Below are 15,043 nucleotides of genomic sequence, written 5' to 3'. Positions count from 1 at the left end.
TTCTTTACTCTCCCCCCCCAGGAATAAAATTGCTCTGGGGCCTTCTCTTCTCCAGGCTGAACAGTCCCAGCTCTCTCAGCCTCTCCCCATAGGTCAGATGCTGCAATCCCTTGATCACCTTTGTGGCCTCTCACTGGACTTGCTCCAATCTATCCCTGTCTGTCTGGTACTGGGGAGACCAGAAGTGAACCCAGCACTCCAGGGCTGTCTTGACAGTGCTGAGTGGAGGGGAAGGATCACCTCTCTCAGACTGCTGGCAATACTCTTCTCAATGCAGCCCAGGACCTGTTGGCTGCCTTGGCCACAAGGACACATTGCTGGCTCATGTTCAGCTTTTTGTCCAGCAGGACCCCAGGTGCTTCTCTGCCAAGCTGCTTTCCATCCCATCACCTGCCCCACTCCACCGCAGTGTGTACTGGTGCCTGGGGTTATTCCTCCCCAGATGCAGGCCTTTGCATTTCCTTTGATTGAACTTCATGAGGTTCCTGCCTGCCCATTTCTCCAGCCTGCTGAGGTCCCTCTGAATCTGGTGTATCAATCCCTTGTTCCAGATGTGTGTCATTTCTAATCTTGCTGAGGGTGCACTCTGCTCCACCATCCAGGTCAAAGCCTAGAGCATCCAATATTCCCAAGCAGAATTCCCTAGTCTGCCATCCGCATACCATCCGGGCCTATCCCTTTGTTGCTTCCGCGATTAGACAAGATCAAATGTGTTCAGAGTGCTTTGGCCATAGGCATTACATCTCTAGCCAGAATAATCCAATGTTACTCCAATAACAGTAGGAGGTGAAATTAATGGCAAATTAGTACAGTGAAATGTATGCTTTCAGTGTAATTTGAAAAAAGTAGAAGTTAAGCGGTGACAAGAGGAAGACAGTAGAACTTGCAGTCTGTGAGACCTTAGTGTGTTAAGAACATGTCATACTTTCGCTAAAAAGCGCCTTCATGGATTTCTTAGATAACATTAAACTCTGAACAATACTTTCTTTGAGAGATACAGTAGGCGGAACTGAAAGATACTTTACACTTCCTTGCTAAGAAAGCTGCCAAATAATACATTTGAAAAAACACACCATCAAGGACATACTAAAGGTACCATGCCAAACTAAAAGCTGCACTCCTCAATAAACACCTAATTTTCTTACCCAGAGCACTGTGTTGTGAATCAGCAAAATTGTATTTATTAATGTACACTACAGTTTCTCAGAACTTATTTGAACACTTGATTCCCTAGATATAACTGAAAAGCAATTAAGTCAAAGCTGACATGATTTAGAACGCAGACCTCAGAATTAGATCCAGTTAACACAATGGGATACTGATGTGAACGGTAATAAGTTTGTTAAGCTTTATAAGATTCCTAAAGGCAATAACCCATGTTTATAATTCTCACCTAAAAGGTTACTTTTAAATCTACATATATGCAAATTCATGTATACCAGTTTAGCAAAGGTTTGAATAAGTAATCAAAATTATCCTTGTTTTTAATCAGTCTAGCCTGACTAACAGTGTACCATCATAAAAAAAAATACTTCACTATGTACTAAGAATATTCTTTTAATTCAACTTTTAAAAGACAATTCTGGTTCATGCACTAGACAGAAAAATATTTTTTTTTCTTTACAACAGCATAATAATGCAATTCAGTAATCAAGAGAGATTACATATAGCATTTTTATCTAGAACGGACACTGCAAAATGTGTGTTCCTCCCCCTTTCAGTTTAGCCATCTTTTGTGCAGCACGCTAAAAAAAAATTTGAATTACTTCCTGTACTGTTCAACTTCTCTTCAAGTATCCTCATGAAAACGTTTTTAGAAACAAGAATAAATTGAATTGTATGGATGCCTTATATAAATATGTATGGAATAACCATAGAATAACCCCATATACCACCACAGGCTGGGGGCTGACTGCCTAGAAAGCAGTTTTGCATAATATGACCCAGTGGTCCTTTTCTGTGGAAATGTGGAAGAGCCAGCAGTGCATCCCTGTGGGAAAGGTGGCCAATTGCAAGCTGGGCTGTATTAGCAATAGTAGCCAGAGGCAAAGGGAAGCAAGTCTTCCCCTTTATTTGGCATTTGTGAGACTGCTGCTGGAGTACTGTCCTGTTGAGGTCTTCCCAGCGTAAGAAAGAGTGGAGGAAGGCCACCAACATGGTTGGGGGACTGGAGAACAACATACAAGGAAAGGTTGAGAGCTGTATGCATTTGTTCAACCTGAAGAAGACAAGACTAAGGGGAGAGCTCATGGCTGTCTGCAGCTACCTAATGGGAGGCTACAGAGGAGTGGAGCCAGACTCTTCTCAGAAGTGCACAGTGACAGGACTAGTGTAATGGACACAAACAGGAGGTGGCACCATGATCCTTCTGGGGTCCCTTCTAACCCAAATTATTCTCTGATTCTATATTCAAAGAAGGGATAGAAAATCTGCACAGACTATGAAACTCTGGAATATTTCTTCTTTTGAACAAATTTCAACAACTTCATAAACTTAGCTTACAAATGTATCTGAAACTACTTTTTCTCCTGAACAGGCTAAAGAAGGAATTAATTTTTTTTTTTTTTATTTTATTTTTTTTTTTTTAAATTTCACCCAAAGAAATCACAAACATAAGTCGGGAACCCTTGTGATGACAAAGGAGATTAACTCTGAAGTGTGCTTTGTTAAGATCTAGTATCTTTATACTTAGCAGGAAAAAAATGTGAACAAGAACTTAAATACACTTCACAGCTTTTTGACATAAGACTGCTTTGATGACAAAACACAAGTTCCAGAACTAAACAAAACCAAATTAAACTACTAGTTCTTTCTGATCATTAATTAATCTACCATTGCAGCTTCCACTTAAAAGTAAAAGGACTAAGGTTTTTTTGTCTTAGTAAGAGTAATACTACGTATACTAGTATTTCTATTGAATCATAGCAATGAAACAAGCTATTACATTCCTGTAAAATATCTCATCCACAAAACAGCAGCTATTCAAAGGGGAAAGGTCAAAGGGAAATATGTTCAAAGGTTCCCTGCATGTTAACCTGTGCACTTAAAGTATATGATAATTAGTTAGAAATAAAGGCCCAGTAATCCACCGGTCATCTACTTTTTGACACTCCAGCACTACAATCTGTACTCAAGTGCATCTCAACATGAAAGAGTATTTTTTGTGACATGCATGCATGGCGATCATTACAAAAAACAAAGAATTCCACTTAAGGGTTCACTCATGTAAAATGCTGCTCAAATCTCTTTCTGACATTGATCACTGTGCAAAAACAGGGGAAACAATGAATGCAGCTATATAAATCAACTTTTCTAGTATACCAATATAGATGTATTATTTCCTCACTTTTAATCCTATCTTGATACTTAATGGAGTCTCTTAACATTAGTTTCCAATCATGACAAAATATAACAAGATATTAATTTCCAAGTAATAAGACAAGCTCATTTTATTCTAAAGTACGTACCTGAATTGCTGAATTCATGAAACATGTATTCCCCAAGTTACTCAGGCCACACAGGCCTGGCTGCTCATTGTGTCTTCCTGGCTCTGAATAATCATAATTCTTATAAGCAGTATATGATGGGAGACAATAGTTTGAATTTTTCACACTGTAAAAAACCAAAACATCTTTCACAATGTAAACAGGTACTGTACAGTACTTTAATACATACAAGTACTCTATAAACTTAAACGATTAAAAATGTTAAATGTTAAATGTAAAACTTCTGTGAACAAGAAAGGATTTTACAGTAGTATTTAACTTTGGTAATAACATCAATTTCAATTTAAAAGTCACCTGTGCAAACAACCAAAATCTAATGTACTGCAATAACTGTAATTATTATATCCCTACCCCTTTTTGATAGGAGCAGCTTCACAGCTTACTCTATTCTTCATTGCTCCATCAAATTTAATACACTCAGACTTTAGACACCACCAGCAGCAATCAATCATTTACGTCCCTTTTGCATCCTGCTACTGCAAGAGTGAGGTTGGTGGGAATGGGAATGCAGAGTTACAGGTGAAAGCTGAGATTTCCAAGGCCACTGTGGCATAGCTGCCTCACTGCATCAGAAAGTCTATTTATAGCTTCCCTGCTAGGACAGCACAATCCAGCATGCAAATGCAGGAAAGCCTTGAGAGGTAAAAGAATGCGCAAAATGCCTTGTAACAACTTCATTATAAAATCTCTATGATGCATCTGTTCGGAGAAACTGGAGAAGACTGAAATAGGTAAAATGGTAAGAGTTAAAGCAATTTGTTTCCAGATGAAATAATGCAAATACTAAATATAGAATAACTCTCAAAACAGTAAAGTAAGCATATCCAAGAACACTAAAAAGGCAAAAGAATCTTGTAAGAGGATGCTCTGTAATATTACAGATGTTATAAAAAACAACCAACCAGAAAGGTTAAACTCTTTCTTAAACTATGTCAGGCACTGATCATAATGAAATCTGCATGACAGTAGCTCTGGCTAAAGTTCAAGAGTATTTCTGCAGTCACTAAGCATTATTCACATTAGAAGCAACTTGAACAAAAATTTGAAAGTCAATTGCTAAGAATGACAAGGAAAAATACGTAGTGCAAAGTATAAATCCTGATAAAAATAATTGAGATTTACAATTGTAAAAGTCTGAGGATGCAAGTGCCCAATGGTAACACTCCAGCCATTATTCCTGAACACTATCATGCTCCTTACATTCAACTGCATTCTAACTGTCCCCTCAGTGCACAATTACTCACTTTTCATGAATAACAGTTGTTTTGTTTTCATCACAAGAGTTATTGGAAATTTCAAACAGAAGGGGAAGAAAATTTCACCCTCTTTCGATGGCCTCAGAAATCTGTGCAGTTTATAGCTCCACTGTCCATAAAGCTGCTGTTCTCAAACTTCTACATTTGATCATTTCTTTTTAATAGTTGACTTTCCTATCAGTCCTTCCCTTTTCCATACACATGCATTTTCTCTGCTCTCTGGCTTGCCCCCAAACTAGCTAAGTGGCATTGCATTTACTGGTCATTCTCCATGAAAAAACCCTGTAGAGTTAGTTTTGCCCGTTCAGCTTAATCCTAACTTAAATGCTTCACCCTAGTTTACACATACTTTTTGAACTCCAGGGCCCACATACCCTTCAAGCTTGCTTCTGTGGTCAACCCTTCCCTACCATTAGTCCCTTGTTCACTCATGCATGAGAGATCCCAAGGGAAAATTACCTTCCAACTCCCTTTGCAGCTGCAGTCCAGCTACTGCAATCAACCCCAATTCCCTTAAGCTGGCAAGCCTTAGTTCCCCCAGGAAGAAAAAGCACAGGCTTGCCATTGGTGCTAATGCAACCTCCACAATATAACCAACCCCTTGACCCAGCTCAACAGTGCACAGCAGCAATAGAAATGCACACGTACAGGGTACACAAGAAGCTTCTACTTTCAGCCCTGCTTGCTTCCTACTGCTTTCCTCACCTGACTCAAAGATTACACTTTTCACATGGTTAACAGAAGAGAAATCTCTTTTGGAAATTTAGGAGAGGTAGGGGTAATAAACAGATTGAATGTAATTTTCCTGAGGATTTTCACTCCCCTTCTTTTTCCTTCTCTGCAGCATTCCCCCCTTCATGAACGGCCACCTTAGGAGGGATACTAGAAAGCCAGGAAATGCAATTGGTGTCTTTTGGCTATAGTGCATTCACGTGAAAGATTTCCTCAAATTAGCTGAGTAACATCATGATAATTTAATTCAAGATAAAGTAATGCAGATAGATCCCCAGTGTTGGTTTGCTCTAAGGGACAAACTGTCAGAGTTTACTTCTCAAAAGGGAAAGCCATTTCTGAGCTCTTTCATCTTCTGTACTGGCCCCCAGAAACACATTTGAGGGGTATGGAGAACATGGTTACCATACTCATCCCGTGAGTCAGGCCTATTCATGTATTTTTCTTTCAGGGTTCTGTGATATTTTATCAAAACATATCCCGCAAAATACAGTGCCTACTATGTGCAGGAGACTAGGAGATATCACTTCTAAGCTTTATCAGTCTGCAAACTTCATCTTTCCTGGAAGAATTATTTGTATTTAAATTACATTGTGCCTCTGCTTTCCATGCTTTTGAGACTGCACAAAAAATAAAGTATTACTAACAGTCAGTAGTACATGGCTAACAATGGAAAGCAAGTAAAGATGCAAGGTAAGCCTACATAAACTTCATTCAAACAGAAATGCCCTAGAAAAAGTAACTTGTGATAGTGCGTCCCCAACCTCCATCTGCTTTTCCTGCAAGACCTTTAGAAAGTTGCCTTTAATGAAAGAACACTGCATGGAAAAGCAGAGGGATAGTATTAGAATGGGGTGGTCAAGTAAGGGCAATAACAGAAAGAAAACACTGATGGCTCTTAGAAGGAATTGCTGCTCAAAATACAAGGCAAGACTTGAAAAAATGAAACTATCTTCAGACCCTTGAACAGCTAGACAGAGTTCCTGAAGTAGTGAAAATGGTAACGGAAGGTTTCTGAATGAGATTTTATTACCTGTAAATCTATAAATTTTGAGTTGCATGTGCCATATTTGAAATGACTTATAGGTACTGTCTGTATCCTGTCCTTTAAATCTCAAAGCAGCTTTCAGATGATGATGAACCCAGAGCACTCATTGTGTAGCTGGAGTTCTGGGAAGTGTGGATTTGGAACAGAGAAGTTTGGAAAAGCATCACTAGCTTTGGAAAGGACCCAGTTTGACAGTGGAGTGCCATATACCAACAACAGGTGCTGCAAAAGGAATTTGAGTTGCAAGAATGAGCCCAGAAAATTAAAAGTTTGGAACACTTACTGAGCTCCATAATATTTCAACCACTTTAATGCACTGCCAATGTGTTTTTGTGACCAGCCACTTTAACAAACCCGTAATCGGGTTCCATCAATTTTTAGAGATGCCTGAAGCAGCAGGAGAGGCCCATGTCACTACACAAAGACTACTGTCTTTGTTATTGTTCATGATCATCGTCTGGAGAGCAAAAGATAACATCATAATCTATTTAAATAAAGTTAAAAAAAAAACAACTACCTTCCTCATAATACTTGCCTATGTGTCAGGTGCAACATAAGAAACTGTTTCTACAGGTGATGTAATTAACATTTATACTTCTTGAAATAAGCATATTGAAATATACCAAGCATGTGAACAAAGCTGCCAGCTGTCCATCTTCTGACAAGCTGACACTACTGAATGATGAAGCAAGTCATTTTAGGAGCCTGAAACAATGGTTACAAATGAAGAAAACAAAACAACTTTTCACTTAATTCCCCAAGCAAAATCCCTGTTCCACTGTTTTTAATCCCCTCCCCACATAATTTAAAAAATACCATATGTGACATGAAATGTATTGCTTTATAACAGCAATAAACAGAAATTACAGTAAGACCTAAATGATGCGTGTGTCTCCCTGCTCTTCTGAATCCACTAACACATATTATGCTAATCCTCCTATGTTATTCTTTCAACAAGATCACCTGTAAAGGCAAAAGAACATCAATGATCAATTATTTGGAATCCTCCATTCCATCAAATGCAAACTTACATTTACAGAAATGAAGGTTTTGGACCTGATAAAAATTGCACAAGCTATTTCTATTATCTAACGTATGGCTAGCTCAACATACAATTAAATATTTACCAATTTGAGGCTTACTATTACTCAGAACACATCCTGGGTTAGACAAGTATTACAGAAATGTGTACCATATAAAGAAACATGATACTTTTCAGAGTTTTAACATAATTTGTACTCTACAGCCAAGCTATAATAATTGCAAAAATAGGCTTGCAACAACTACCATTTATGACTATTACTACACACAACCTGTTGTTTGCTTTTTCTGCTTTACAAATCAGCTTTGTCAGCTAAAATTATCTTCAAAACAAATGTTGGCATTTCTTTTAGAGTCACAGCATCTCATGTCCATATGGAGGTGCCAATGGATCCTGGAAAGCCACAAATGTGTAATTTCGCTATTGTACTGAAGATAACGTGCAATGTAAGAGACAATAAGGCAGAAACATGAAAATAAATCCCAGGCAAAGCTGGCATTAAGTAGTTAAATAAGAAAGTAATGAAAAGAAGATAGCATTAATTAATGGAAAAGAAGTGCTTTCTTAGACAAGGAGGTATTTGTGAGAAGCGTAGAACATAGGAAGAAACTGATCTTAACCCAGAATGATATAATACAATTAAACACAGAGATATATCTTCCCATTTACCTTTTTGAAGCCAAAAATTCTTAATGCAACAGTATGTACTTTAAAGTACTTAGTGTATTAATGGATATGACTTCTCTATCACTGAACTAGTTAATCTTGAACATGTATTCTGACAGAAGTACTGCTAAAGATTCTTCTGTATTATATATTGTACTGAATTATAAATTTGTGATTTTTTAAAATATTTATTTTAAACTCATCATAATTGGATTATTGCATTGTAAGAAAAACCATACACTTCTGCACTGAATATCTGCCTTACATAACATCCAGATATACAGTGTTTTGAGTTACAAGAGAAAAATGGCTGGTATTTCATAACACTATAGAGAGCATGTACCTACTATCTGATTTACAAATGTTTAAGTTATAGTTTAGGCACTTCAAAGGACCAATTCCTTATCAAATCTGAATTTTATATCACTTCCTTTTAAACACATACTTCTGTTGAAAATCCTCAAATTAAAAAAAAAAACAACAAAAACCAATAAGCAACCCCAGAATTTTACCTTAAGTTCTAAAAGCTCCCATTTTGGCTCCAAAATAAAAAAAGAAATAAAAATAAAATTAGCTAAAGCAAGTGAAGAAACTATCTTTAAAAGCTGCAAGAGCTGGCAACAGGTTTCATAAATGCTTCCTAAAAATAACAGCACCACTAGGGTGAAGCTAACACTAAAAAAAAAAAAAAAAGAAAAAAAAAGAAAAAAAGAAAAAAGCCTTGCTGGCTTGATTTAAAATGGTGGCTCCCTAGGAAAAAGTAACTGTTAAGCTTTGGTTTTGGCATTACAATTGTCTTTTGCATATGCAATGGGGGAAGGAGAGATTAATTCTCAGCTGGAGGCTCAGCTCTGGTCAAGTAATTTTTCACACAATCATAGATACAATATACGTTTTATTTACTACACATTCACACACAGAGTACAATAGACTGCAGTTAAATACATGGATTTCAACTGTTTAACACTGAGAGTTGGGGCTACTCACAATTGGTAGAAGCACAAGTGACACTTCACCCCTTAGGAAAAATCACTTCTGATAAATGCAGTATTTAACTGGAAGATATTGTATAAGATATTTAATATTTATGTCACCTTTTAAATATTTAACATCTTCATGTTTGATCACAAAATGCATGTTTGGAAAAATATTTTAAATTTGAATGAATTGTAAGAATAAGCCTCTTCAATTTCCCCCAGCTTGCATTAAAGATGAGTGCTCTCTGGTTTCAAGCATTTGAAAGATGCTCCATTATCTGTTAAAGTGAAATAATTCCATGTTTTTCTATATTCACCAACTTTTTTTACAGTTGTGTACAACAAAAAAAGATTACACACAAAGTTGGCCACTGCAATATGAAAGCTCTTCTTTTAGAGTTTTATCACATTCTTTATTAAACTTCTGATTTGGAATATAAAGGAGAAAACCCTTAAAAGTGAGAAGCCTCTTTTACTAAGCCTCTGCTCATGTAATATTCAAGAACACCTATCAGAGTGATCTCTCAAATCTTCTAGCACTAAGACATAGAAGTTAAGTTGCTGATAATTAATCAATGGCTATAATCACTATGACAACCATTATAGTTAAAACAATTCAGCTGTAGTGGTCTCAAATCAATGTGTGATATCACATATGCTGCTATAAAACCTTAGCATCAATAAATAAGGGAAACCCTGACCACCATAAATGTAAGTAGTTTATACTTTTTTTGTTGTCCATCTAAATTCAGGCAGGATAACAACAACAACAATGTATTTTTAGCATGATAAACTCTAAATGAAGTCTTTATATATTTTCATACAATGCTCAACATTCTTTTTAGTGTCTATTCTACTGAGGACTAAGAGTTACCAAACGTCTTTAACTGCGTTTCATTTCCTGATATCATGCTTTACAATACCTACACTATGATATAGTGACCAGTAACAATTCACAATCCAAATATCGCAAAACAAATCAAAATCCTTAAGCTAGAAGTTATAAAACATCAACATTTGTTTATGTCACAGTGGGGCGATTAAATTAAATAATGTTTTAAGGTATATTGCTTACTTTCTGTTGTTCATGTTGTTATAATTATTTGATAGAGATGGAGAGATCTTTGGTAAAGTTGAAAAATTTGATGCACCTGGGGACCTTTAAAAATATGAAAATGATAAATTAGATAAAAATGCTGAGATATTAAAAACTATGAAAGAATGCTAACAAATGAACAATGCATACAAACAAGCACGGAAAAGGAATATTTTTTAAAAAGCAGGCAAAGCACTAAAAATACCCAGGACATGCAGCCCTCAAAATCCATCTTTTACAACTTGAAATGCTTCACAGTACTTCAAACTTTCATATCATGTTGAAGAAACAGAGCTATTAAAAACAAAAAGCAAACAAACAAAAAAAATCACAGTCCACTGTGCTAAAAAAAAAAATTGTTTTCAGTTTATAGTATGACTATAGATATTTTGATGTTCTAAAACCTAGAATATAAAGTTTCTAACACGGAAATTTTATAAATTTTTCATTTGACCATAAATGGATGTTGAGACGAGATACAAAAACAATTAAGATACATACTTCAAGGTTAATTTAATAGCAGCATGAAACCATTTAATTAGAATTGTCTTATTAATATTGTTAAAAAATTCCAGGATATTATGCACAATACTAAATAACCTTTAAAAACCTTTTTTGCCAAGAGTAATAGCATTATCACTCATCCCCATTGTTTAAGACTATTTTAAAATATAAGAATAGTGATCATTTTAATCACAAAGACCCTCTGAACATAACAATTAAATACAATATACATCTATCTTGCAGTGTATTTTTCTTTTTCTGATCAAATCTTACAGATAACCATGGAAAAGGCTCTGAATACTCAAAGGAATTTAGGCACCTTAATGTTTTTGCGGGCCCTTTGCAACTCCAACTGGTTTGCAAAAAGCTCCAGCTATCATTGGAAAACTTTGAAATACATATCACAGTATTAAGAGAAGAAATTCTGCATGCTCAGGATTTTTTTAAGCACCTTTCAAGAACTAAACTCTGCAAGGAGACAAACATTTTTACACAGGGAATTTTCCAGAGTATATTTTCACATTTATTTTCAACTTTTTATTAATGAATCTTTTCCAAAAGAAAAGCTGTATCACTATGTGAAGAAAATGTTATTTAATTTTTAAAGTATTCTGACCAACATTCATAAAGCTTTCCTGTAGCCTTCCTTTATCAATCTAAATCCTCTTCTTTGAACATTATCTTCAAAGAAGTAAAATACACAGACTGCGTCCACAAGAAAGATATAAAATTGAAGTCAGTTTAACCTTACTTAAATTCCAGACAAAAGTTAAATTATGCACATTCATACATGTAATCATTTTAGAAGCTATTTGAACTGAGTCATTTTGAACTGAAATTGAACTTTTCAAAACAAATTTGAAGCTTTTATATAATTTAAACCAAATTCAAATGCAATACAGCTTTAAATTTAAAAACACAATGTATAATTGTTGTCTATAAAATTAAAAGAAACCAGAATAAGCTACATAAATAAAGGTCTGGTTTCCACCAAAAACTAAAAATAAGTTGATTTGTTTCTTAGAGAAGATGACAATCAGTAGTTTGATAGCATTTGCTATCAAATACAAAGTTATAATAACAGGTAAAACAGTAAGATATTCCTACTACTCTGAAGTGTGCAGCCTTTCTGTTTGCTTACGGTTGCTTACATTACTAAATCCTGTGTACAGAGAAGAACAGAATTCATTCACAGCTCTTACAGCTTTTAATGCATTTCAATATTTGTGGGAAAACTTTGTAACACCATTGGCAGAAATCCTCCCCATCATTTAAAACAAAAAAATAAGATCAAAACAAGGATAATAAAAAACCCTGAAAAGACAGTAAGAGCTAATGCTGAATGTATTGCCATACTTCAGTTCTGCCTTTAAACTCGTACACAAAGAATGACCAAAAGTATCTACTCGTAAAACAACTGCAATGACTTAGGAATCTCCCAAGACAAAATGAGTAATCAAATGTGCAACAAAAACTCAATTATGTTTTAAATGCAAGGTTCTAAGACAAGTAAATATCCTTTTAGTAGTATACTAACTTCAGTATGTATTAATGTTACTGTGGTGTTAAAAACACCACAGAAAGATGTCCAAAGAATACAGCTACTTGCTTGACAAAAATAATCAATTTTAAACTGGTTGTAAAAAAACCCAATAATCAGTAAATGGCCTTGTTTCTCACATGCAGGAGAAGAGTAAACCAAATTCTCAACATAGCTGGAAAAACATCAGGAACCATGTAACAGATAACTTCGAAAGGTAACTTTTTTATGATTGAACAAACAAAACCCACAAAACTATTTATTATAGTTTAGCATTTTAACAGCCCAGCAAAAGACAGGTTAAAAAACAAACTTTACTGTAGTCCTATGCCAAAATAGATGATAACTCACATTAGATACTGACTTCCCTACACACTTCATTAGCCTTATGGTTAAACTGCTCTATACTTTAACTCCCACAGTGATCCACAGTAGAGACATAAACATGGGCATCAGCAAAACCAACTGCAACCAGAACAACTCTCTTCCTCCAATAATCTGTGTGCATCTACTATAGATTGCCTGGATCAGAATAAAAAAACCAACCAGACAAGGCTTCTTCAGACAACTGGAAGAAGCATAACGTTCACAGGCCCTAGTCCTTAAGGGGGACTTTAACCATTGTGATTCCTGCTGGCAGGACAACACAGCAGGGCACAAGCAATCCAGGAAGGTTCTGGTGTGCATTGATGACAACTTCCTGGCATAGGTGATTGAGGAGGCAACAAGGAGAGGTGCTTGGCTGGATCCAGTACTTAGAAACAAGGAGGAACTAGCTGGGGATGTGAAGGTTGGGGCCTTGGCTGCAATGACCATAAGATGGTGAAAGTCAGGACCCCGAGAGAGAGCAGGGCAGAAAGCAGTAACACAACCCTGGACTTCCGATGAGCAGACTTTAGCCTTTTCAGGGGTCTGCTTGGAAGAGTCCCATGGGATACAGCCCTGGAGAGAAGAGGGGCCCAAGAAAGCTGGTTGATCTTGGGCCCCAAGGACCATCTCCTCTAAGCTCAAGAATGGTCCATCCTGACAAGTAGAAAATCAAGCAAAGGCAGCAGGAGGCCTGCATGGATGAACAAGGAGCTCCTGACCCAACTCAGACACGAAGTGAAAGTGTCTGAGTGAAAGCAGGGGCAGATAACCCAGGAGAAACATAGAGATACTGTGCCATTATGCAGGGATGAGGTCAGGAAAGCCAAAGCCTACCTGGTGTTAAATCTGGCAAGCGATGTGAAGGGCAACAAGAAAGATTCTACGAGAACACAAAGAGCAAAAGGAAGACTAGGGAAAACATGGGCCACAGCTAAATGGGGCAGGGGGCCTGGTGACAAAGGACACTGAAAAGGCTGAGGTACTCAATGCCTCCTTTGTGTCAGTCTTTACCACTAGGACCAGTTTTCAGGAATCTCACGCCCCTGAAACCAGAATCTGGAGCAAGGCTGACTAACCCTCAGGGGAGCACAATAAGGCCAGGGAGCACCTGAACACACTGGAGATACATAAGATACACAAAACTGGGAGGAGGGGCTGATATACCAGATGGGCGTGCTGCCATTCAGACAGATCTCAACAGGCTGGAGAAATGGGAAGACAGGAACTTCATGAAGTTCAATCAAGGCAAATGCAAAGGCCTGCACCTGGGGAGGAATAACCCCAGGCACCAGTACACACTGCGGTGGAGTGGGGCAGGTGATGGGATGGAAAGCAGCTTGGCAGAGAAGCACCTGGGGTCCTGCTGGACAAAAAGCTGAACATGAGCCAGCAATGTGTCCTTGGGCCAACAACCAGGTGGGCTGCATTGGGAACAGCATTGCCAGCAGCTCAAGGGAGGTGATCCTTCCCCTCCACTCAGCACTGTCAAGACAGCCCTGGAGTGCTGGGTTCACTTCTGGTCTCCCCAGTACCAGACAGACAGGGATAGATTGGAGCAAGTCCAGTGAGAGGCCACAAAGGTGATCAAGGGATTGCAGCATCTGACCTATGGGGAGAGGCTGAGAGCTAGGACTGTTCGGCCTGGAGAAGAGAAGGCCCCAGGGAGATCTTATCAATATGTATAAGTACTCAATGGGATGGAATGAAGAAGATGGAGCAAGACCCTTCTCAGGGTGCCCACTGAAAGAACAAAAGGCCATGGGTATAAATTGAAATAAATGAAATTCCATCTGAACATAGGATGATGCTCACAAAGAAAACAAAACAAAACAAAACACCTGTCACTTTTTTTACAGTGAGGGTGGTCAAAAACTGGAACAGGTTGACCAGAGTGGCTGTGCAGTCTCCATCCTGGGAGATATTGAAAACGTGCCTGGACATAGTCCTGGGCAGCCTGCTCCAGCTGCCCCTGGTTTGAGTAGGGGGACTGGATGACATTATCTCGAGAGGTCCTTCCATCCTCAAGGACTTTGATTCTGTGAAAGTGTGGTTATAATCAGGCTAACATACAATTTAGTATTTTAAAGCAAGCTTTAGTATGTTTAACCTACTTCAGTTTAGACTATTCTCTTCTTACAAAAACCAACTAATTCAGTTAATCATACTTCTTTGGGGGGTTTGCATGAAAGGTTGATATTTTAATATTCAGACAAAAAAAAAAGTTAATGTTCAGGGCATGCATTTGTTAAGAGTTTCTCAACCCTGCATTAACTGATATTAATGAACATGTTTGTTAAACTAACTTGA

General features: G+C 37.3%; 1 protein-coding gene across 6 annotated transcripts in view; it reads right to left on the bottom strand.

The window, feature by feature from the left end:
* The window catches only part of USP15 (ubiquitin specific peptidase 15), a 70,158-nt gene that overhangs the window by 17,945 nt on the left and 37,170 nt on the right, over positions 1-15,043 (bottom strand). For 3 of the 6 annotated variants that reach the window (XR_012042687.1, XR_012042689.1, XM_072862649.1), the window contains exons 7-8: positions 10,303-10,386; positions 3,468-3,612 (exon numbers count right to left, since the gene is read on the bottom strand). Coding sequence is in view for 3 of the 6 variants with exons in the window: in XM_072862649.1 (XP_072718750.1) it covers positions 3,468-3,612; positions 10,303-10,386 (229 nt within the window). In the remaining 3 variants the exon portion in view is untranslated. The other 3 variants (XR_012042692.1, XM_072862674.1, XM_072862665.1) reach the window with 3 other exon arrangements.

This window comes from Ciconia boyciana, chromosome 1 (genome assembly GCF_034638445.1).
Source record: "Ciconia boyciana chromosome 1, ASM3463844v1, whole genome shotgun sequence".
Lineage (NCBI taxonomy): Eukaryota > Metazoa > Chordata > Aves > Ciconiiformes > Ciconiidae > Ciconia > Ciconia boyciana.
The sequence above is the reverse complement of the archived record's forward strand: the minus strand, read 5'-3'. Positions and strand labels throughout refer to the sequence as shown.